This window comes from Chiloscyllium plagiosum, unplaced genomic scaffold (assembly GCF_037043375.1).
Source record: "Chiloscyllium plagiosum isolate Xiang-an unplaced genomic scaffold, Cpla_swu_hap1 HiC_scaffold_16, whole genome shotgun sequence".
Taxonomy (NCBI): Eukaryota; Metazoa; Chordata; class Chondrichthyes; order Orectolobiformes; family Hemiscylliidae; genus Chiloscyllium; species Chiloscyllium plagiosum.
Genome location: NW_028270154.1, coordinates 70,545,269 through 70,571,122, shown reverse-complemented (window position 1 = coordinate 70,571,122; position 25,854 = coordinate 70,545,269). Strand labels below are relative to the sequence as shown.

At 44.7% G+C, this 25,854-nt stretch overlaps 1 protein-coding gene across 1 annotated transcript in view; it reads right to left on the bottom strand.

Moving 5' to 3' along the window:
- ssbp1 (single-stranded DNA binding protein 1) overlaps window positions 1-25,590 on the bottom strand; it is a 30,620-nt gene extending 5,030 nt beyond the window's left edge. Inside the window, exons 1-6 of the mRNA XM_087995458.1 lie at window positions 25,470-25,590; window positions 20,442-20,486; window positions 19,388-19,448; window positions 14,976-15,116; window positions 7,916-8,003; window positions 1,775-1,863 (exon numbers count right to left, since the gene is read on the bottom strand). Coding sequence (XP_087851584.1) covers window positions 1,775-1,863; window positions 7,916-8,003; window positions 14,976-15,116; window positions 19,388-19,448; window positions 20,442-20,468 — 406 coding nt within the window. The 5' untranslated portion in view covers window positions 20,469-20,486; window positions 25,470-25,590. The remainder of the gene's footprint in view (window positions 1-1,774; window positions 1,864-7,915; window positions 8,004-14,975; window positions 15,117-19,387; window positions 19,449-20,441; window positions 20,487-25,469) is intronic.
- Window positions 25,591-25,854: the final 264 nt, after the last annotated feature.

The window sequence follows — 25,854 nt, the reverse complement described above, 5'->3', positions numbered from 1 at the left end:
GGTTGGTGTGGCCTCAGTAGAGGCCAAGGGAGGGAATGTTGGGGAGATTTCACTGCGGTGTTTAATGTAGGGCTAGGGAGGGTGACACTTCCAGCCCTGAAATGGTTAACAACAGCCAAGCGAGCTGCTGCAGGCGATTGCATGACTGCTGGAGCTTGTAAGGGATATGCATAATGTTAATTAAATCTTGGAGCCTGTAAATACCAGCCAGTATCAATTGCCCCATCGAAACTCGGGATTAATAAAGAAACTGGTCGGAATCTGTAACTGTTAGACAAGTGTGAATTGCTCTATGGGAACCTGTAACTAGTGAGTGTGAATGGCTCTATTTAAGTCTAAAGTTGATAAGTGTAATTGACAATTTAGTTAAACTAAAACTATTGAAAATGGCTAGCCTGTCAGACGCATAGTAATTCCTTGACACAATGGACTATTGAATACGGGATCGGAACCGCTCCCAGGGATGGCTGAGCCATTGTCAAGCACAGCAGGAGCTGGACAGGCACTTCGATGCGGCCAATAGGAGGACGGATCCCCAGCGCGCGCAGATGAATGGACCAATGGGGAAGGCGAACTGACCGGGGACTCCAGGCAGCGCGAAGTATAATTGTGTCAACTTTGAACGGGAAGGCAGAACGCCTTCTCCAACGAATGCATGCTTGTAGATTCGTTGTATCAGTTAAGATTCTGTGAATAAACTGCTGTCTGCGTCTAATCACAGTTGCCAGTGTGAGTCTCTCCTTCCAAAAGAACACGCAAAGACGGGACCCTGCGGGTCCGTCTTAACACACTGAACAGTGATGTGGTTTGGACTGGCCAGCAACTCTCATCTATAGACCACAGAGTTAAAGCAACTGACAAGAGAAACAAAATGGACATGAGGAGAACTTCTGCAAGGAGTGGTTAGGGTCTGGATTGCACGGCATGAGCGTGTATGATGGAGGCAGGTTCACACGAATGGTTGGGTCTGCAATGTCCTGCGGAGTTGAAAAGTGTGGTGCTAGAAAAGCATAGCCAGTCAGGAGCAGGAGTGTCGATGTTTTGAGCAAAGGCTCTTCATCCTCATGAAGAACTTCTGCTCAAAACATCAACTCTCCTGCTCCTTGGATGCTGCCTGACTGGCTGTGCTTTTCCAGCACCACACTGTTTGACTCCGATCTCCAGCATCTGCAGTCCTCACTTTCTCCCAAAGTCCTGTGGAGATGGGTGCACTTCAGTGGTTGGGATCTTAAATGTACTGTCTGAAGATATAATGGAGGCAGGCTCACTCAAGTGGTTAGGAACTGAAGGCACTGAGTCCTAAACCAGGCTTCAGGGTTTTTATCTGAAGAGCAAGAATGTGCAGGGATACAGGCGAGAAGCCTAAGGAGGGGCAAGAACTGAATTGATCTTTTAGAGAGCCAGCAGAGACACAATGGGTTGAAAGGCCACCTCTGCACTGCAAGCATTCTATGAGTCAGACTGTTGCAGAAAAAATTAAATATATTACATCAAATAGTCATAAAAACAAAACAATGTATATTTTCAAAAAGAATAGGATAAAAATCTGCAGAACTGTGGAGAAAAGACAGAGTATGGAGAATTATTGGACAATGCTTTCAAAGAACATTCTCCTTCATTGCTGTAAGATCCCATGATTTAGCACCTCAACATTCACAAGATTTCCGGACTTGTCATGAAGTAACATGACTTGCCCTTTGAAAACCCATTTGCCATTTCTGTTCTTTTTTACCTCGTGTAAGAGATTAAAGCCAGGTCACAGGGAGAGACTTACCTGCCACCACTGTCGTTGCTTGTCTTCGAACATTGCTCTTGTCCACATATTCACCATAGTCTAGTTTCCCCTCTACATAAATTCTGGCCCTGTTCAGTAAACGAAAATGATAAATAATTCCAGAAGCAGCAGCACGGATCTCCTGAGCATGAGACTACTTGTCAACTTATTTCTGTTGACTCAAATGCTGGAGTTAAAGATGGTGTTCTTCAACAAATCTCCAATGGGGAAAATCCCCCAGCTGGGTTTAGGAATTATCAGAGCTCTATTTGGAAAGGAAACTTTTTATTGAGTGCTTTGTCTTAACAGGCAACTTATTATTCAGAGCTTTGGCTGAACATCGCTATCCAAGGCTATGTGGTCTGTCCAGCGCAAGGGTTGTGGACGTTTCCCCGGAGCCCGAGAGGAACTGGCAGTGGCTGAGAAATGATTAAAGTGGTCATGGTCCAGGGGAGTGCAACAAAGGGGTCGGTTGTAAAAATGAGGTTCTACGATTAGGTACAGACAGCTAGGGGCTAAACTAATCAGTAGAACTTCAAAAGGTAAATAACTTCTAGATTACTAACTCAACCCTGGCAAATTGGCAAAGTGGAAATAAAGTTCACAGAATTGAATGTATGGCTCACAGACCATGCTGAGACCTGGCAAATGGTAGAACAGAATGCAGAGAGGGCTGTGTGGATGGTGGAGTGGGTAAATGATCGAGGGGGATGTGGGGGGTGGGATGGCACAGTGAACAGGAAAGCTAAAGAGAAAGGGCAATCTAACAGTGCTGAGTGTATGCATTATGGTAACCAGAGTGCTACAGGAAAGGACACAGCGTACAGACAGAAGGGGGTATGAGTAAGTATGGTCAGTTTGGGAAAAATTACAAAAAGACAAAATTAAAGGCTCCTCATCTGAACATTCACTGATTGAGTAACAAGATAAATGAATTCCGAGTCCAAATAGAAATGATGCTTATAACTGCAAATACCATTTCTTTTTATCTTTGTTATGTTGGTTTGAAATGAGAAAAAGATTGTTTTCCAGTCCAAGGCTAGTTGAAGGATTGCTGCACTTATTGTAAGTGCAGCTGTTTCTCTGTGCATGCAGTTCAAAGTCACAATCTCTACAAGCTGGACCCAGGGGGGAGTGTAGGAATGGAACAGATCATTGATTGGTCTGCACACTAGTGACTTGTTATTGATGACAAAGGTCTTTTTCTTGCCAACTACCACATGTTTGACTCACGAATAACTGAATGGTTTGCGTCTGTGAATGTTTGATTTAGAAGCCATCAGACATCCAGGAAGGAGGCAGCTGCCTGTTCTTGCTCTGCATTAAAAAGCATCTCAAATCTGAAGATAGCTAGTTTTTTCTTCCCTCATCAGTTGTTGTAACATGTAATTTTAAAGGAATAACACCGAGACATTTAGAAGTGCAAACCAGTCACTCTGTGCCTCCTGCAAGCAAACAAAAGCATCTGGAGATGATAAGGAAGATCGAGAAGCAGCATTCTGATCTGCAAATTCCCAGACTTCCTTTCCATCCATGACACCGATGTTTCTTTGCGTCTGTTTGTACAGAGGGAGACTTAAAAATGGGTTAGTCTTAAATGGACAGTTCATTATTGTTTCCCTGTAATTGCAATCTATTTGTAAAAAAAAGCAATTCCTCCTAAGTTCAAAAACCTGGTCCATTCTTTCTGTCAACCTTGGTGTAAATGGTAGGTAAATTGGGAAACTCTGCATACTTCTCACAAACTTTAACTCATCAAGCTCTACTATCCCTCAAGTTGTGATTTTTAGTACACTACCCAATGACACCTGACACACAAGACCTAGGAACAGCAGTATCCTATTCAGCCCACTGATTCTATCCTGCCATTCAATTTTGACTCATCTGGTAACTTTTTAACTCCACATTCCTGCCTTTCCACCATTATCCATCATTCTGTTTCTGATTAAAAACCTGTTTCTTTTGACTCAACCACATCTGTGTCATGGCAAAGAGATCATGGCTGGAATCTCCTTATTTAAGGTACCTGGCATTTCAGAAGAACCGGAAACAATGAAGAGGAGGTGAGGTAGCTTTGTTAATAAATGATGATATCAGTACCAAAATGAGAAATTATCTTGGCTTGAAAAATCAAAATGTATATACCAAAGATGAATCAAATGTGGCTAAATCAAGGTGAACATTAAAGATATACAATGTTGCAAAGGTCAGTGGTTGGCCAAAGGATTGGGAAAATGATGGAAAACAGCAAATAAGGAGTGAAAAAAGGGAGAAATTGGAGTATGAGAGTAACCTAGCAAGAAACATAAACAAAAAAAAAGTAATAGCTTCTTCAAGTGTATAAAAAGGATAAAAGTGGCTAAAGTGAGCGTGGAGTCCTTTAGAGGTTTTGGTTGAGGAATTAATAAGGGGAAATTGAGAAAACAACAAAGGCTTTGAATAAGTATTTTGCGTCAGTCTTCAAAGCAGACATCACAAAAAGAATCCCAAAACTTGTAGAAAATCAAGAAACAAAAGGGACGAAGGGAGCTAAGTAATCACAATCACTACAGAACAAGTCATGGGAAACTCAATGACTGACAAGTTCTCCTGATGAAATGGCTGATTTCCTAAAGTCTTAAAGAAATGGGCTAGAGAGGCATTGGAATCAATAGTTCTCAAAATGCCCTACATTCTGGGAAGGTTCCAGTGAATTGGAAAACTGTAAATGTAATACCTTCACGCAAGGATGGAGAGAACATAGGAAACGTTTGGCCAGTTACTTTAACATCAGTCATTGGAAAACTGCTAGAATCCAATAATGAGCTGGTATTAGAACGGCATTTCAGAAATCAGAACACAATAAGATAGAATCAACCTGGCCCTGAAAGGGAAAACGTGACTGATAAACTGATGAGAATTTTTTGAGTATGTAACAAGATGATGAGTGTGTCTGACTCATGCCCACAGTCAAGGTAAGAGAATGAGACTTGGAGCTGAGTCAGGAGAGACAGTGCAAGGCTTGGAGCAGGCAGATAGTGAGAGGCTGGGAGCAACATATGCAGAGAGATAGAGGGAAAGAGGGAGGGGTGAGGAGGCCAAGAGTGGGCAGAATGAGCAATGGCAACCCAGGGGGCGCAAGTGGCTGTGGCGACAGCGGCTGTGGCGACAGCAGAAACGGTGTTGTTCCCAATAGCCGTGGACCCCCGCGGAGGCTGCAAATCAGTCGGCGATGGTCTTCTTGGCGATCGCCTGCCCCACTGTACTCATCTCTGCATACCTCAACATGGTCCGGTCCCCTTTAGTCCAAGAACTCCTCACCTACGTTCAGGACACCACCCACGCCCTCCACCTCCTCCATGATTTTCGCTTCCCCGGTCCCCAACGCCTTTTCTTCACCATGGACATCCAGTCCATGTACACCTCCATCCCCCATCACGAAGGACTCAAAGCCCTCCACTTCTTCCTTTCCCGCCGTACCAACCAGTATCCTTCCACTGACACCCTCCTTCGACTGACTGAACTGGTCCTCACTCTGAACAACTTCTCTTTCCAATCCTCCCACTTCCTCTAAACCAAAGGAGTAGCCATGGGCACCCGCATGGGCCCCAGTTATGCCTGCTTCTTCGTAGGATATGTGGAACAGTCCATCTTCCGCAGCTACACTGGCACCACCCCCCACCTTTTCCTCCGCTACATCGATGATTGTATCGGTGCTGCCTCGTGCTCCCACGAGGAGGTTGAACAGTTCATCCACTTTACCAACACCTTCCATCCCGACCTCAATTTTGCCTGGACCGTCTCAGACTCCTCCCTCCCCTTCCTAGCCCTCTCCATTTCTATCTCGGGCGACCGAATCAACACGGACATTTACTATAAACCGACCGACTCCCACAGCTACCTAGACCACACCTCCTCCCACCCTGCCTCCTGTAAAAACGCCATCCCATATTCCCAATTCCTTCGTCTCCGCCGCATCTGCTCCCAGTTCCAATACCGAACAACCCAGATAGCCTCCTTCTTCAAAGACCACAATTTCCCCCCAGACGTGATCGACGATGCTCTCCACCGCATCTGCTCCACTTCCCGCTCCTCCACCCTTCAGCCCCGCCTCTCCAATCACCACCAGGATAGAACCCCACTGGTCCTCACCTACCACCCCACCAACCTCCATATACATTGTATCATCCATCGTCATTTCCGCCACCTATTTCCCTCCCCTCCCCTATCAGAGTTCCGAAAAGACCACTCCCTCCGTGACTCCCTTGTCAGGTCCACACCCCCCACCAACGCAACCTCCACTCCCGGCACCTTCCCCTGCATCCGCAAAAAATGCAAAACTTGCGCCCACACCTCCCCCCTTACTTCCCTCCAAGGCCCCAAGGGATCCTTCCATATCCGCCACAAATTCACCTGCACCTCCACACACATCATTTACTGCATCCACTGCACCTGATGTGGCCTCCTCTTTCTTGGGGAGACAGGCCGCCTACTTGCGGAACGTTTCAGAGAACACCTCTGGGACACCCCGACCAACCAACCCAACCACCCCGTGGCTCAACACTTCAACTCCCCCTCCCACTCCACCAAGGACATGCAGGTCCTTGGACTCCTCCATCGCCAGACCATAGCAACACGATGGCTGGAGGAAGAGCGCATCTTCCGCCTAGGAACCCTCCAACCACAAGGGATGAACTCCGATTTCTTCAGTTTCCTCATTTCCCCTCCCCCCACCTTGTCTCAGTCCCAACCCTCGAACTCAGCACCATCTTCCTAACCTGCAATCTTCTTCTTGACCTCTCCGCCCCCACCCCCACTCCGGCCTATCACCCTCACCTTAACCTCCTTCCACCTATCGCATTTCCAACGCCCCTCCGCCAAGTCCCTCCTCCCTACCTTTTATCGTCACCTGCTTGGCACACTCTCCTCATTCCTGAAGAAGGGCTCATGCCCGAAATGTCGATTCTCCTGCTCCTTGGATGCTACCTAACCTGCTGCGCTTTTCCAGCAAACCTAAATATCGTCCAGGTCTTTCCACATTTGGATATGGACTTCTTCCATAACTGAGGAGTCATGAATGATGCAATCATTGATGAACATCCCACTTTAAACCTTATGATGGAGTGAAGGTCATTGATGAAGCAGCTGAAGATAGTTGGCCCTAGGACATTATCCTGAGAAATTCCTTCAGAGATGTGCTGGAGCTGAGATGTCTGACCTTCACTGGGGAATCCCTAACTTCTGTTGCTTTCATTGTTTGGCTGAGCTGTGTTGTAACTTCGCCAGTTTTGACACCTGAGATTTTAGGTATGCTTGATTCTGCTCCTGATATGCCCACCTGCACTCTACATTAAATCATGGTATGCTTTTCTTTTCTGCTGGCTCCCTCAATAGCTCCGTAGTCTAGTAGCCATGTGCTTTCAAATTCGAGCGGCTTGGTCAGTAGTGCTGCTGCCTTGGGTGGACTCTGAAGGTCTCCACCAGAGAACATTTTGTGCCCTTGCCTCCCTTAGTGTTCCCTCGAAGTGTTGTTCAAAATGATTCTTCAGCTGGGTGTAAGATCAAGAGGTTTCGTTCTTGTATTTGGCCCAATGCCATGAGACTTCATGGAATGTGAAGTCAATGTTGAGAACTCCCATGGCAGCTTCCTCCTGGCTGTACATCTCTGTTCCTCCGCCTTTGCTGGCTTTGTCCTTCCAGTGGTAATGGATAGTAATGGTGTTGTCTGCATTAGGTGTGAGGTATGATTCCGTGAGCATGGCTATTGCAGGGCGTTGCTTGACTAATCAATGAGACAGCGCTCCCAACACTGGCACACGTCCCATAAGAAGTGACAGCAGCACCAGGAAAGAGGTTTTCTACTGAGTGTTCCAGATCTGAACTGAGAGTGTGGTGCACAAGAGATGCATTCAAAATTGATGGGGCAACTCATTGAAAAGAAAAAAATCTGCAAGGCCAGAGGGAAGACTTGGGACTGGGGGAGTAGCTCGTGCAAACAGCCAGTAGAAACACAATAAGCCGAGTAACCTACTTCTACACTATGATTGTTCTGTGATTGCTTAGTGGCAAGCAGACTCTATACACCTTCCAACATCTGATAATCAACCTCAGCTCACCAGGGAAGTGAGACCAAATGACCAAGTGTAATGTGACTGCACCTACCCTTTCTTCACGTACTGATAAGCCAAGTCCCTCAAACCGGGTCGGAATATAGAAACTCGGTGCCACGTTGTCTTCTGACTGATGTCACCTGCAATAATTCATTAAGAATTTTAGTACGCGGTTCTTCAATGTACAGACTGATACACATCGTCATACTGAGCTGATTCTCAAACTGGTCATAATTTAAGTCTCAGAATCGTGCCGATTCTCATGAAGGTTCCCGCTCAGTGAAAGACCCGCCTAATTGGTTCCTTTAAGGCAGATCTGGGGAAAAAAAATTCTCTCACATCGCCCTTACTTCATCACATATCATTTTTAAAATCTATGCCCTCTCGTTCTTGTTCCTTTTCTGAGCAGGAACTTCTTTCCATCTACCCTGATCAACTCGCTCCATCAAATCTTTGCTCATGCTTCTTTGCTCCTCAGAGGACAGCTCTCCTTTTCAATCCATCCTCATAACCAAAGTTTCTCATTCTTGTCAATCGCTTCTGCAAGCGGGCTTCGTGTAGAATGGTTAGTTCAAAGGAAAGGAGGTGATAGGAAATAGATGGAGCGCTGGGACAGGCGGGGTAGAGATATGGGGAGTCAATGGATTTAAAGGAAAGGGTTAAGAAGGCAGTTGTTGACAGGCATTTTCTCCACTGAAAGTCCAGATATACAGATTCACTCTTGTAGACTCTACAGGCCACATTCTCAAAAAATTCCAGTCGATTTGTCAAGCTTGATTTCCCTTTAACTGACTAGGACCGATTTTGTCACCATTTTCTAAATGCTCAGCTATTATATCCTTAATGATTGACGCCACCATTGATGTCAGGCTAACTGGCCTACAATTCGTCATTTTTCTCTCTGTCTCCTTTTTTTGAGCTACCCTCCAGTCCATTGGAACTCTTCCAGAGTCTACACAATGCTGGAAAATGACCACCAACTATTTCTACGGCCACTTCTTGAAATACTCTCAGATGCAAAGCATCGGGCTCTGGGAACTTATTGGTTTTTAATCCCATCAATCTCCCAAATACCATTTCCTGACTTATAAGGATTTCCTCAGCTCCTCCTTCATACTTGACCCTCTGTCCCCTTGCATTTCCTGAAGGTTACTTCCTCAGTCAAGATAGATACAAAGTATTTGTTCAACTGGTCTGCCATCTCTTTGTTGGCCATTATGGATTCATCTGATTCTAACTGCAAGGGACCCACATTTGTCTTCACCAGTCTTTTTCTCCTCACATATCTTTCGAAGCTTTTGCAGTCAGATTTTACGTTTCTTGCAAGCTTATTTTCATATTCTATTTCTCTTTTCTGAATTAAACCCTTTGTCTTCCTCTGCTGAATTTTTAATTTCTTCCAGTCATTGTGTTAGCTGCTTCTTCTGGCCAATTTATATGCCTCCTCTTTGGCTTTACCACTGTTCCTGATATCCCTTGTTAGCCATGGTTGGGTCACCTTCCCTGTTTTACTCTTACGCCAGACAGGCATGTCCAATTGTTGAAGTTCATCCATGTGTTCTATAAATGTCTGCCATTGCCTATCCACCGTCAATCCCTTAAACCAGTTTATCTCAGCCAATGCATGCCTCATACCACCAAAGTTAGCTTTCTTTAAGTTCAAGACTCTAGTCTCAGATTTAATTGAGTCTCTATATCTTACTGAAGAATTCTACCATGTTATGGTCACCCTTCCCCAAAAGATCTTGCACTGTAATATTGCAAATTTATCCTCTCTTGTTACACAATACCCAGTCTAGGATGACTTTTCTCCAGTTGGTTTCTTGACATATTGGTTGAGGAAGCCAACCCTCATACATTCCACAAAATCCTCCTCCATTGCATTGCAACAAGTTTGGTTAGTCCAATCAACATGTAGATTGAAATCACCCATAACTGCTAAAGCCTTATAGTACACATCTCTAAGTCTTGTTTGATGCCATCCCCAACCTCAAAACTACTCTTTGCTGGTTTGTACACAACTCCCATTAACATCATTTTCCCTTTGGTGTTCTGCAGCTCCTTCCATACAGATTCTCCATTGTCCCGGCTAATGCCCTTCCTTACTATTGTGTTAATCTCCTCCTTAATCAGCAACAGTACCCCACCTCACTTTCCTGTCTGTCTTTCCTGAAAATGGGAAACCCTCAGACATTGAGTTCCCATCCGTGGTCACCCTGGAGACAGGTCTCCGTGATCCCAATTAATAACTGTTTGTGCAGTTAATTCATCCATCTTATTACAAATGTTCCTTGCATTGAGAGACAGAGCCTGTATGCTGATATTTTTGACATTTAGAATCATTGTGAAACGTAGCCCTTTATTATTTTTGTCTTTGGTTTCTCTGCCTTCCACTTTCACTTTTCCCCCCTTACTGTCCTTTGTATCAGTCCTCACTTCACTTCCCTCTGACTTCATGCACTGGTTCCCATCGCCCTGCCATAGTGGTTTAAACCCTCCCCAACAGCACTGGCAAACATTCCCCCGAGGACTTCGGTTCCAGTCCTGTCCGGGTGCAGACCGATTTATACTGGTACCATCTGTCCAGGCGCAGACCGGTTTGTACTAGTCCCACCTGTCCAGGCGCAGACCAGCTTGTACTGGTACCACCTGTCCAGGTGCAGACCGGCTTGTACTGGTGCCACCTGTCCAGGCGCAGACCAGCTTGTACTGGTGCCACCTGTCCAGGCGCAGACCGGCTTGTACTGGTACCACCTGTCCAGGCGCAGACCGGCTTGTACTGGTGCCACCTGTCCAGGTGCAGACGGGTTTATACTGGTCCCACCTGTCCAGGTGCAGACCGGCGTGTACTGGTGCCACCTGTCCAGGCGCAGACCAGTGTGTACTGGTGCCACCTGTCCAGGCGCAGACCCGTTTGTACTGGCAGCACGGTGGCACAGTGGTTAGCACTGCTGCCTCACAGCGCCTGAGACCCGGTTCAATTCCCGCCTCAGGCGACTGACTGTGTGGAGTTTGCACGTTCTCCCCGTGTCTGCGTGGGTTTCCTCCGGGTGCTCCGGTTTCCTCCCACAGTCCAAAGATGTGCAGGGGCAGGTGAATTGGCCATACTAAATTGCCCGTAGTGTTAGGTAAGGGGTCAATGTAGGGGTATGGGTGGGTTGCGCTTCGGCGGGTCGGTGTGGACTTGTTGGGCCGAAGGGCCTGTTTCCACACTGTAATCTAATCTAATCTACTGGTGCCACCTGTCCAGGCGCAGACTCGTTTGTACTGGTGCCACCAGTCCAGGCGCAGACCCGTTTGTACTGGTGCCACCATTCCAGGCGCAGACTCGTTTGTACTGGTGCCACCAGTCCAGGCGCAGACCAGTTTGTACTGGTGCCACCAGTCCAGGCACAGACCCGTTTGTACTGGTGCCACCTGTCCAGGCGCAGACCGGCTTGTACTGGTCCCACCTGTCCCGGTGCAGACCGGTTTGTACTGGTCCCACCTGTCCCGGTGCAGACGGGTTTGTACTGGTCCCACCTTCACCAGAACTGGTTCCATTGTTCCAGGAAGTTTAATGCCTCCCTCTTGCACAATCCTGCAAGCCACAAATTTATCTTAGCTATCCTGCCATTCCTGCTCTGGCTAGCATGTGGCACTGGTAATCCTATGATTACTATCTTTGAGGTCCTACTTTTCAGTTTAACTCCTAACTCCATAAACTCAGCTTGTAGGATCTTGTCCTGTGCTCCCCTTTTTACCTGTGTTGTTGGTGTGAGAATGTGAGAAACTAAGAAACTTCTTTTATTCATTCACAGGATGAGGACATCACTGGCTAGGGCAGCATTTTATTTTTCAACCCCAAACATCAGTCAGGTGAGCAGATCAGGAGAGCAGATTTCCTTCTCTGCAGGATATTAGTGAACCAGATGGATATTTTCCTGACAATCGACAACATATTCATTAACTTCTAAATCCAGACTTTCAAAAATTGAATTCCATTCACACGAAATTTCTGCCACGAAGGATTTGAACTCAGGTTCCCTGACCTACTGGTCAATGTTCAGGATCAGCATGTTGCAGTAAGGAGAAAAGACAAGAATGGCAAGGTAAGGGACCCTTGGATAACAAAGGAGGTTGTGATTTTAGTCAAAATGGAAAAAGAAGCGTACATAAGGTTTCGGAAGCTAAAATCGGATAGGGATACAAGGAAAGCAGGAAAGAACTCAGACAGGGAATTAGAGAGCAAGAAGGGGCCATGAACTGACTTTGGCAAGTAGGTTAAAGAGAATCACAAGGTATTCTATACAAAGATTAAAAGCAAGAGGATAACTAAGGAGAAGGTAGGACCACTCAATGATAAAGGAGGAAACTTGTGCTTTGAGGCAGAGGATGTGGGAGATCCTAAATGAGTACTTTGCATTGGTATTCACCCAGATGGATATGGAGATTGGTGTACAGCACGCTAATAATCTTGGGCACTTTGAGACAAAGAAAGATGTTGGTTCTCTTAATGATCAGGAAGGTGGATAGGTCGCCAGGGCTTGATGATATCTACCCCAGGTTGCCAATGTGTGGAAAATTAAAACCCCCATTATTACAACCTTATTATGCTTACATAGAGTGATTAGATTAATTCCCTACAGTGTAGAAACAGGCTATTTGTCCCAACAAGTCCACACCGACCCCCCGAAGAGTAACCCACCCAGACCCATTCCGCTACCTATTACCCTATATTTACTCCTGACTAATGGACCTAACACTATGGGCAATTTAGTATGGCCAATTTACCTGATCTGCACAGGTTTGGACAGGAGAGTAAACCTGAGCACCCGCTAGAAACCCACGCAGACATGGGGAGAATGTGGAAACTCCACGCAGAGTGGCCCAAGGCGGGAATCGAACCCAGGTCTGTGGTGTTGTGAGACAGCAGAGCCAACCCTTGAGCCACCCATGCTGCCCATTTGTTTCTCAATTTCCTGCTGACTATGAGGAGGGGCCTACAGTACAATCCCATCAAGACGATCTTTCCTTTCTTATTTCTTTTTTCCCCCTCTTGTATTTTCACTGGACCATTTTTCAGAAATATCTCTAGTTACAACAGTAATGTCCTTAAATCAAAATCGCCACTCCCACCTTCCTTTCTTGCCTCCTTTCTTATCATTGCTATGGCTTCTAAAATCTGGAACATTGAGCTGCCAGTCTTGTCCATCTCTCATGTAAGTTTCTGTAATAGCTATCAATTCCCAATCCCATGTTCTTAAACATGCCCTGAGTACATCAGCCTTATCTATAAGAACCCTTACATTACTGACATACTAGGCTCACCAGTGTGTAGCTCCCTGGCTTTCTTTGCAGCATTTCTTAAATAATGAAAAAACGTTAGCCATCCTCCAGACTTCAGGCACCTCACTCATGGCTGTCAATGATATAAATGTCACTGTCAGTGGTCCCGTAATTTCTTCTCTAGCTTCACATGATGACCTAAGGTGCACATGATTCAAGTCCTGGGGATTTATCACCCTTTATATATTTTAAGACCTCCAGCACCTCCTATTTTTATAGGCGGTTCATGTTTTGGAAACTCTCAATTTGTCCCAAAGGGCCATAGATATGTAGCATGCGTTAGATTACAACTCCTTTGATATACTTCCCTAATGGACATTAGTGAACCAAGTGGTATTTTAATGGCAATTGCCATTTTAATGACAATTAATGACAATTGCTTTTTTAATTCCATTAAACAACACGGAAACCTCGGCTCACCATATCTATGCCGACCAATAAACAACAAAACTCTAATCCCATTTAGTTGCACTTGGTGCAGAGCCTGCACTTTAAGTATTCACCCAGATGCTTCGTACATGTTGCGAGAGTATCTGCCTCCACCACCCTCTCAGGCAGCATCTTTCATATATTTACCAACCTCTAGGTGAAAAGATTATTTCCTCAGATCTCCTCTAAACCATTTACTCCTTACCTTAAATTCGTGCACTCTGGTCTTAGACACGGGGAAGAGATTCTCACAACTAACTCTGTCTATGCCTCATAATTTTATATATCTCAATCCGCATCTCTGCCTTTTTTGCTCCAAGGAAAACAAATCCAGCCTATCCACTGTCTTTTCATAACTCGTCTGTACCTTCTTCAGTGTAATCATGTCTTTCCAATAGTGTGGTGACCCCAAACTGCATATAATGCTCCATCTGTGGTCTTACCAATGTTTTATACAGTTGTGACAACACCTCCAAACCGCTACACTCTATACCCTAACTGAAGAAGGGTTACACCTGAAACGTTAACATCTCCACCTCCTGATGCTGCGTGGCTTACTGTGTTCTTCCAGCCTCCTGCTTGTCTACCTTGGATTTCAGTATCTGCAGTTTTTCTGTCTTCAGATAATGAACGTAAATATCCCATATGCCTTCTTCACCACCCTGGGAACTCAGTTTAAAATCCTGTCATGACAGGTAGTGGAATTTAATTCAATTAAAATCTGCAATTAAAGATCTAACGATGACCATGGAACTATTGCTGATTGTTGGAAAAAAATCGATCTGGTTTACTAATGTCCATTAGGGAAAGAAACTGCCACCATAACTCAGTCTGGCCTACATGTGACATCAATGCGATTGACTCTTGACTGCCCTCTGGGCAATTAGGAATGGGCAATAAACGCAGATCACACCAACAATGCCCACATGTCGTGAATGTATACTTGTTTTGTAAAATAATGCACCAGAATTCAATCACTGATGCAAGAATGTAATTCTAGTCTAAAGTACTGACATGAGCATGTTCATAGAATGGAAATCACTAATCAAGAAAGATGAGGGTAACTTGAAAAAGGGACATGAAACACGGTGGAGAAAAGCGTGTGCTAAGATGTTAATATTTTTCTGATATTTTAACAAATCCAGTCAAATAACATGTTATAATGGTTGGCCACTGAGATTCACAAGTTGGACATTGTGAAACTCACTGTAGCATCTTCTCAAGGGCAGTTAGTGATTTGCAATGATGCTGGGCTAGAGACGCTCACAGCACAGGAATAAATAAAACTTCAAACAACTTCTCAGCAGCATATATTCAGACAGCATTGCTAAGTCTTTGCTGTCCAGTACCATTACCTGATGCAAATGTATCACTGTCCCCTGACCGCCACATTTCATTGGTTGCCAAGGAGAAAATTGTCACAGGATTCTTGCCATCCACCTGTCGCATCACAGGGTCCTGCCCAACTCGGCCAAGCAGCTGAACCCGGTTCAGGGCTGGAGAGAAAGAAACATGCAGAATGCCAACACTCTCTAAGCAATCCCAGTGTGCATCAGAAACCATGTTGTAATATCTTCACAAGTAGACAAGCAGGAGGTTGGAAGAACACAGCATGCCAGGTAGCATTAGGAGATCGAGAAATTAACGTTTCAGGTATAACCCTTCATCAGATCTGGGGGTGGGGGGGTAAGGAGACCTGCAGATAAAAAGAGGGTGGGAGAGGGGCAGAACGGTGAGGTAGTGACAGATAAACACAGGTAGAAGGTACGACCTGGTTGGTTGATGGAAGGAATTAATCCGTTTGGTGGTTGGAAGGAAGGGTCGGTCAGAGGAGTGGAAGGGAGGGGGAGGAGATGGGAAGGGTGTCAGGGATGGAAAGGGAGATTATTTGAAATTGGAGAACTCAATGTTTAGTCCTACGGGCTGTAGACTGCCCAGACAGAAGATGAGGTGTTGTTCCTCCAATTTGAGGTCTCATTCACTGTGCCAATGGAGGCGGCTGAGGATGAGATGGAAATGTGTTGCTGGAAAAGCGCAGCAGGTCAGGCAGCATCTAGGGAACAGGAGAATCGACGTTTCGGGCATTAGCCCTTCTTCAGGAATCCTGAAGCCTTCTTCAGGCTAATGCCCGAAACGTCGATTCTCCTGTTCCCTAGATGCTGCCTGACCTGCTGCGCTTTTCCAGCAACACATTTCCATCTCTGATCTCCAGCATCTGCAGACCTCACTTTCTCCTCAAGGAGGCTGAGGATGTCATGTCTGAGAGGAAATGGGAAGGGGAATTGAAATGGGCAGTAACTGGAAGGTTCGGTCAGCCCCTGTGGACCTGGCTGAGATGCTCAGCGAAACATGCCGAGTTTATGTTTTGTCTCCCCGATGTAGAGAAGACCAGTTTGGGAGCACCAGATACAGTAAAGTAGATTGGCAGATGAACCTCTGTCGCACCTGGAAGAACTGTTTGCGACCCTGAATGGAGGTGACAGGGCTGGTGTGCTGGCAGGTTTTGCATTTTTTATGTTGGCAGGGGAAGATGCCAGGGGTATGGGGAGGGTTGCCGGGGAGAGTGGCATGAACCAAGCAGTGACAAAGGAAACAGTGCTTGCGGAAGGCAGAAAGGGGAGGGGAAGATGTTCTTGGTCGTGTGGTCTAGTTGGAGTTTGTGGAAGTGCTTACGGGTGCAGAGAATGAAAGTACAAAGGATCTGTTGGATGCAGAGACTGATGGAGTGGAAGGTGAGGACAAGAAGAATCCTGTCTTCACTGCATTTGGGGGGTGGTTTAGAGCAGTGGTACGGGGAATGGAGACGGTGCAGTGGAGGCTGTCTGGATGACAGAGGGAAGAAAGCACGTTGTCGAAAATAGGTGGACATCTGGGATGCTTTGGAGTGGAATGTCTCCTTGGCAAAGCAGATGCAACAGAGACAAAGGAATTGGGATATTGGGTTGGAGTTCTTGCAGGATACTAGGTGGGAGGAGGTGTAGTCCAAATAGTTATGGGAGTCTGTGGATTTATAGTAGATGTCTGTCTGTGTATATTCACTGGAGATGGAAACAAAGAGGTCAAGAAAGGGAAGGGAGGTGTCCGAGATATACCACATTAATTTAAGGGTGGGTGGAAGTTGTTGACAAAGTCGATGAATTGCTGTAGTTCAGCCTGGGTGCAGGATGCAACACCGATGCAGTCATCGATGCAACGGCAGAAGTGTTGGGCATCAGTGCTTGTGAATGCACTGAAGAGGAACTGTTTGATGTAGCTGACAAAGAGGCAGGCATAGCTGGGGCCAATGCTAATACCTTCACAAAGCATCGGATTGGAGAATAAGATCGAACAGGTGGGGCAAGAGGATATACTCAAGCAGTGCGAAATGGATCCTCACCCACCGCCAACCCCAAGCATTGTGCTTTTGTGAAATGTTAATAGGGATTATAGTTTCTTGGGCTTTGTGCATGGCAACAACTCAATCAGAGGCATTTTTTCAATCAATTGTACCCATTTCATGAGCAATTGGAATAGTTGCTCCTGTTTAAGATTTGGTATTCTTACAATTTTGTCCTGATGGGTACTAAGCAGACAGCAGGACTCCAACGGTAAGAGTTGAAATCATACAACACCAGATTATAGTGCAACAGGGTTATTTGAAAATACAAACTTTTGAAGTGCTGTTCCTCCGTCCGGTAGCTAGTGCGACAGGTACATAGGACACAGAATTTGTAAGTAAAAGATCAAAGTGTCATACAACTGATGCCATGTATTAAATAAACCTAGACTGTCTAGATTAGAGTGGTGCTGGAAAAGCACAGCAGGTCAGGCAGCACCCGAGAAGCAGGAAAATCGACGTTTCAGGCAAAAGCCCTCCATCAGGAATGGAGGCAGGGAGCCCCTAGGGTGGAGAGATAAATGGGGGATGAGGGTGGGGAGAAAGTAGCAAAGAGTACAATAGGTGAAAGGGGGTGGAGATGAAGGTATAGGTCAGAGAGGAGGGTGGGGGAAGGTGGCAAAGAGTAGAGACTCACTGAGATTCTTGTGGAGAGTGGAGGAGAACTTCAAGGTAGGCATCCTTGCAAGAGGATTTGCAGTAAGCTTTACTTTAAAGACACCATAAATGCACAATGTTACAAAATTGAATTCCATTTCATATACAGATATTGGGAATTATTAAGTGAGAAATAACAGATGGGTCGGTGGTAGCATAGTGGTACTGTCATTAGACTCACAATGACAGATAGTGAAATTTGAATTAAACAGAAATCTGGAATAGAGCTGACAAAACAGCAACATGTAACAAGTGTCAATTGTCATAAAAACATCTGGTTCACGAACATCCTTTAGGAAAGTAAATGTGCCATCTTTACCAAGTCCAGTCTACATGATGCAAGATCCACAGCAGTTGGGTTGACACTTAATTTCTGTCTAGGCAATTAAGGATGTACAATAAATGCTGGTCTAGCCAGCAACACTTACATCCCATGAACAACTTTTAAAAAGGTGGGTAGAAATTTGTCCAAATGCAGTTTGTTCAACTATTTGACTGGCATACAGTCAAAAGCATCTTACTAGACAGCTGTTAAGTCTTTAATCACTTAGAATGGGGATGCAGGTTTCGATGGATTCATATGTAAATCCCAGAATTTCTTTCAAGTCACAGCTCCAAGATAACTTAAGGTTCTAACAGTGGGTAAAGAAGGTGATATCTCAGCTTAGTCAATGTATTAAAGGTGTGAGGTTAGAGTCTGTCTGTATCCTAACCTGGAATCAGGCTGGTTTTATTTCCAAAGTAGGAATTTATAAATGCCACGTTGACTGATTGTCTCCCGACTGTGTGTGTTTCGAACAAAATAGTGGTCAAGGACATTTGGCCTTGGATCTTCAGGTGACTGTCCTCCAAGGTGGACTTTGGGATATGCAACAACGCAGGGTTGCCATCAGAGGCTGATAGCCAAGTACAGTACCCATGAGGATGGCCTCAACCGGGATCTTGGGTTCATATCACACTATAAGTGACTCTACTGCACTACACACACTTACACACCCACACTCTCGCAGAGACCCCCCCTCTCTCTCTCTCTCATACACACACACACACATATATAAAAGTCTATGGGGTGAATTTGTATTTGCAGATAAATTCTATTTTGTTCAAAAAGCACACAATCTGTAGGCAATCAATCAGTCTGTGTGAGATTTTATGAATTCCTACTTTGGAAATAAAACCAGTCTGACTCCAGGTTGGGATATAGGCAGACTCTAACCTCACATCTTTAATGCATTGTCTGAACTGAGACGTCACCACTGATAGAACTTAAAGTTATCTTGGGGCAGTGACTTGAAAGAAATTCTGGGATTTACATATGAATCCATCGAAACCTGCATCCCCATTCTAAGTGATTAAAGACTTAACAGCTACCTGGTTTGTCTAAAACATTGCATCAGTTGATCTATTACTTATAAATTCTGGTCCCAAGATCCTGCCACACTAGCTATCTGACGGGGAAGCAGCACTCTGAAAGCTTGTACTTTCAAATAACCCTGGTTGCACTATAACCTAGTGTTGAGTGATTTTTAACTTTATCCACCCCAGTCCAATACCAGCACCTCCACTTCAATGGTATGCACATTCTATATCACCTAGCAGAGATGGTGGAACTATAGAGGGGTAGGAGAGAGGGTGGAGAGACGGGTAGTTGGGGGAAATGGAGGGAGGGAGAGGGTAGTGGAAGCAGGTCTGAATGCAAATTAAATATTGAGTAAAGAAAATCAGTGTACTCACATCTCTCCAATATAAGAGAAGAGGCATCAGTGACTCGATGTCTCACTTGCTGATGGATTACCTGAAGGAATATCAACATAACCAGTCATAACCAGTCATAATCAACATAACCATAACAGTCGAGATCCAGTCATGAACCTGCAATCAGACCGACAAGTATAATGCTGAACAGGCAGTCAGACCAACCAGTCTGATCCCGAACAGGTGGTCCAACCAGACTAATCCTGAACAGGCAGTCTAACAGAGCAGTATAAAATACACTCAGACTAACATGTCCGGAGCCAGGAGAACAGTCAGACTAGTCTCACTGAATGGTGGTAAGTATCATATCTTTTTACTTTTCTGTATTTTTGATTGTGGACTGAAGTATGGAAACCAAGCAGTGTGATGGGATTGCTGCATTTTTAAAAGCAAATTACTGAAATTCATCCTAAGTGTTGCTTATATGGCTGCTTTGTTCAATCAGAGGGACTTTGTTTAAATTGACAACTAAACTGGGGACATTTTGTACAGTTTGATGAAATCATAATTTTTATGAAAACTCTGGGAATAGTGGGACTTGATTCCCAGTGAGGAGGAACACCATTTCATAATGTAATCCGATATCAAGGTCTGAAATGCCTGACTGACAGGCTGGTAACCAACCGTCTAAGAATGGTTATAACACAGCAAGTGGCCATTCACTCCATCCGTGCTGTCCACCTGCAAGATCAACTCAGTTACTCCCAATCACCTGCCCTTTCCCGCAGCCTTCATATTTCTCTCATTTTAGTGGCTTGGACCAATTCCTTGTTATTGCACAGGCTTCAATTATTCTAGCAAGTTTATGATGTGGCACTTTACTGAGCACCTTATGAAAGTCAATATACTTCACGCCCAATAAACTGCCTTCAGTAAGTCTCACTGTTACCTCAGCTGATGGACTGATCAATACAATCTGTCCACTGTGCCAAGACACAAATAAACAATCAGAAGACAGACTTTGATCCAAACTATCTGGCACAATCAAACCCAAAGAAGTCATAATGAATAATTAATTAAATGGTGAACTCACTTTGAAGATAGATCCTCTTAACATCATCTGGTGCGCTGCTTGTTCCTGAAGAAGTTTTAAAGAAGGCACATTGTTAAGACACAATGGTATAAATGAATTACAAAGACATTTCCACCATGTAAAATGCTCAAATAAAACCTCTAATTAAATACATGCTCTAATTAAACCAGATTCATCTTGAACATCATGAACAAGGATGATGGTGTAGTTATAATATACATGTTTTGTAAAGAAAGCTAATCTGTCTTTAAATGGACAAAGGGAGCCTTACATTGCCTCATTAAAGCAACGTACCTTCTCTTATGGATTCAATTTCAGCCACTCAAACTATCTTAAGAATCAATCACAAAGTTATTGAATAATTCAAGACTTCCAAGACTACCACTGATCTCTCATAAGTGTGAAACAACAAAACCTGCAGCAGCATTGAACAGAAGATAGGAGGGGCAGCATGAGGGAATTCCACTGCAACTGACTGGTTGGATGTTTGCACTAGCTTGTGTTTCGACTTAGGGTGGCATTGTGGCTCAGTGGTTAGCACTACTGTCTCAGTGCTAGGGACTTGGGTTTGATTCCAGCCTCGGGTGACTGCTCTCCCAGCATCTGCATGGGATCCCGCTGGGTGTTCTGATTTCCTCCCACAGTTTAAAGAATACTTTAGGAAGATTGGCATATAAATTGCCCCAGGGATGTCCAGGGTACGTGGGTTCTCCATGGTAAATGTGGGATTACAGCAATAGGGTGGGGGCTGGGTCTGGGTGGGACACTCATTGGAGCGTTAGTGCAGACTCGATGGACTGAATGGCCTCTTTCCACACTGTAGGAATTCTATGATACATTTCAGTTCTTTGAACTCTCTTACCTTTGTGCTGCAATGATTCAAAATGAATGTAACAATGTTGGTTTATTGTGATAAAGGTGGCCGGAAAAACAGCCATTTTGAGGAGAATCATCTGAATACCATGAGCATATGGGAGACAGATTTTGAAACACCAAAGGGAGACACAGAGAGGCTTCCAGAACAAAAATCAACAAAAAAAAATTAAACAAAGAACTACACATGCTGGAGATCTGCTGGTCTGGCACCACCTGAGGGCAGAAAACAAGAGTTAACATTTTGACTCTGGTGAGCGTTTTCTAGCTCTGTTTTCTCAATAGAGATGCTGCCAGGCCTACTGAGATTCTCCAGCATTTTCTGTTTTTGTACAAAGAACAACAGTCTGCTGACCCGCAAAAGTGAAACAAAGCAGCCTCCAAGTTTTTGAACCTTTCAGTCTAGAAAGTGAATCTGCAAGCAAACCAGGTTTGCAAGTATAGTGGAGACTGATCTCACTTTTATCTTTATAATTTGTTTTAAACCTGTGCATTTGTATTTTAGCAAATAGGTTTCTCACTTTTGGATTAAATATCTTCCAGAATAGTTGTGAATATGCTAAACTTGCTCCTGGTTTAAACATAAAACTGGACTGCTGATCATTTTTAAAAAGGCAGCCTACATACAAGGTTAGGGAAAGTCTCAGCTCAGGTCAATCTGAGGACACACCTCGTGTCTGGCTAAGACACAAACATTCTCAATGTATTTCAACTTTACAACACACTGATACAGTCATTCATGGTGCTGAGGAGGTAATTATGAAGGCCTTTGATAAGATGTTACAGGAGGCTGTTGAGTAAGGTAAGAGCTCATGCTGTTAGAGGCAAGGTGTTACCATGGATAGAAGAATGGCTGTCTGGCAGAAAGCAGAGTGGGAATAAGAGGGTCTTTCTTAGCATGACAGCCAGTGACAAGTAGTGTTCCACACAGGTCAGTGTTGGGGCAACTTTTCACTCTATACATTAATGATCAAGTTAAAGGAATTGAGGGCATTCTGACCAAACTTGCAAACAATAGAAAGATAGGTAGAAGGACAGGTAGTATTGAGGAGGCAGGGAGGCTGCAGAAATATTTGGACAGGTTAGGAGAATGGGCAAAGAAGTGGCAGATGCAGTGCAATGTGGGAAAGTGTGAGGTCATGCACTTTGGTAAGAAGAATAGAAGCATGAACTGTTTTCTAAATGGGGTAAAGTTTCAGAAGTGTGAAATGCAAAGAGACTTGAGAGTTCCAGTTCAGTCAGTTATTCGGAAGGCAAATGCAATGTTGGCATTTATTTTGAGAGGACTTGAATATAAAAGCAGGGATGTCCTTCTGAGGCTCGAGAAGGCTTTGGTCAGGCCACATTTGGAGTACTGATTGCAATTTTGGACCGTATAGGAAGGGTGTACTGGCCCTGGAACATGTTCAGAGTAGGTTCACAAGAATGGTCCCAGGAATGAAAAGCTTAACATATGAGGCACGTTTGAGGACTTTGAATCTATATTCGTTCGAGTTTAGAAGGATAAGGGGGGATCTAATTGAAACTTACAAAATACTGAGTGGCCTGGACAGAGTAGATATTGGGAAGATGTTTCCATTGGGAGGAGAGACTGGGACTCGAGGGCACAGCCTCGGAGTAAAGGGAAGACCTTTTAGAATAGAGATAAGGAGAAACGTCTTCAGCCTACAATTGTGAATCTATGGAATTCACTGCCGTAGAAGGCTATGAAGGCCAGATCATTGAGTATATTTAAGACTGAGATAGATAGGTTCTTGATTGTCAAGGGGATCGAGGGTTACGGAGAGGAAGTGGGTGAATGGGGTTAAGAAATTTATCAGCAATGATTGAATGGCGAAGCAGACCCGATGGGCTGAATGGCCTAATTTCTGCTTCTATGTCTTATGGCCTTATTAAGTCTATCACTTGCATACTGGCTCTCTGTAGAGTAACAAAACCAGAAACTGCTGAAGAAACTCAGCAAACCTGGCAGCATCTGGAGTGGGAAAGCAGAGTTAATGTTTTGGCTCTTGTAAGCCTTCAGAACTTGAGCAATCCCTGTACAGCAATGTAGTTCCACTCCTCCAGTCAACCACTGCAACTATGCGACTTAAGTTCACCAAAGACCCTATTCAAATTCCCTTTCAAATTATTAATGTTTCTTTTCCTCCATTCTGCTGCCAGGCAAAAATTCCAGGACATTGCCACTCACTGTAGCTGTTGCCACTCACTGTAGATTCTCACAGCATTTCAGACTTTACATTCTGTGTTGACAAATTCCTGTACAATCCACAGATGCATCACTACCATTTCTTATTGTTACCTTATCTAAACCTGTCATTATCTCAGGAACTTCCAATGACTTTCCCCTCAATTTCCTTTGCTCCAAGCAAAACAATTTGGTTGTACAGGAGCAGAGGGGAGGTGAACAGAGCTGGTCGTACAGGACTATGTGGGGATGGAGGTGGTTGTATGGGGGTTATTAATGAGATTGGAAAAGATTACATAGCGCGTATTGAGGAATTTTACTACTCACTCATGGGACTTAGGCATCACTGGCTGGAGCAGCTTGTCCCCCATTGTTTTTGACGAGGCAGTGGTGGGTGCCTTCTGGAGTTGCAGTCCTTCATGGAGGTTGACCTACAATGTCCCTAAGGAAGTAATTCCAGGAATTTGACTCAGCGACAGCAAAGGCATGGGCGATATATTTCCAGGTCAGCAAAGTGAGCGTGTTGGAGGGGAACTTGGTGGTATTCCCATGTATCTGCTGCCCTTGTCCTTCTAGATGGAAGAGGTTGTGAATTTGGAAGGCGTTGTCTAAGGATCTTTGGTGAATTTCTGTAGTGTGTCTTATAGATAGAACACACTGCTGTCACTGCTAGATGGCGGACAGGCTTTGGGGAATCTGTAATACTCACTGTGTTTTACAGTTATAGTATGGGTGGCATGGTGGCACAGTGGTTAGCACTGCTGCCTCACAGCACCAGAGATTCAGGTTCAATTCCCACCTCAGGCGACTGTCTGTGTGGAGTTTGCATATTCTCCCCGTGTCTGCGTGGGTTTCCTCCCGGTGCTCCGGTTTCCTCCAAAAGTCCAAAAAATGTGCAGGTTAGGTGAATTGGCCATGCTAAACTGCCCGTAATGTAGGGGAATAGGTCTGGGTGGGTTGCACTTCGGTGGGTCGGTATGGACTTGTTGGGCCGAAGGGCCTGTTTCCACAATCTAATCTATATCAATCTCTCACACTATACATCAATCACTGATGCTCACTGTGTTACAGTGACAGAAAGTTAGTCTATGACACTCATTGAGTTAGTTACATCAGTCTCTCACACTCAATGATAGTACATCACCCTCTCAAATTTAGCAACATTGCCCTCAGTTCCTTCATCTCGATCATTAATGGACAATGTGAATTGTTGTGGTCCCAACATGGACCCCTACAGAATCCCACTAGTCACCAGCTGCCATCCTCAAAAAACCCATTTATTCCTACTCTTCTACCAGTCAGCCAATCCTCTATCCAGTACATTGCCCCTAATACCATGATCTCTTCTCTTATTTAGCATCCTCCTGTTCAGCATTTGTCAAAGGCCGTTTGGAAATCCAAAAAGATCATGTCCACTGGCTTTCCTTATTCATTATTCATTACCACCTCAAATAATTCTAATGGATTTATCAGGTATGATCTTCCCTTGATGAAAGCCTTATTTTATCATTCACTTTCAAGTACTCTTCAATCTCATCCTTAATAAGGGACTCTAAAATCTTACCAATGATCAAGATCGGGCTATTCGGCCTACAGTTCTGTCTTCTACCGCCCATCCTTCCCAAACAAGCTTTGACATAAGCCATTTTTCAGAGCTCTGGGACCCTTCCTGACTCCAGTTATCCCTGAGAGATCACCATCATTGCCTCTGTAATCTCCTTAGATATCTCCTTCAGAACCCTGGGGCATAGTCCTTCCGCTCCAAGTGATTTATCCACTTTCAGATCTTTCAGCTTCCCCAGCACCTTCTCCTCTGTGATGGCTACTACACTCACTCTTTTGAAGTTCTGGTGTGCTGCTGGTGTCTTCCACTGCGAAACCTGATGCACAGTACTTATTCAGTTCCACCATTGTTTTGTTCCCCATACTTCTCCAGCCTCATTTTCCAGTAGTCCAATCTCTCTTACCTTTTAGATCTCCAGAAATACTCTTGCAGGGGAGCAGCATGGATCTTGCACCTGCTCCTGGGATTGCAGGCTTAGTGTTGTGGAGTTGATGGTGTGTACTGTACCTTTAAGATAGAGTTAAAGTTGAAAAGCTGGCAAGTCTGTCATGTGGCTGACTGCAGGCACAAAGTGTACTGGATAATTTGAAGATGTAATATTTGAGCTGTAACTCAGATACCGAGTTTTTTTTTAGATTACATTACATTACATTACAATGTGGAAACAGGCCCTTCAGCCCAACAAGTCCACACCGACCCGCCGAAGCGCAACCCACCCATACCCCTACCGCTACATTTACCCCTTACCTAACACTACGGGCAATTTAGCATGGCCAATTCACCTGACC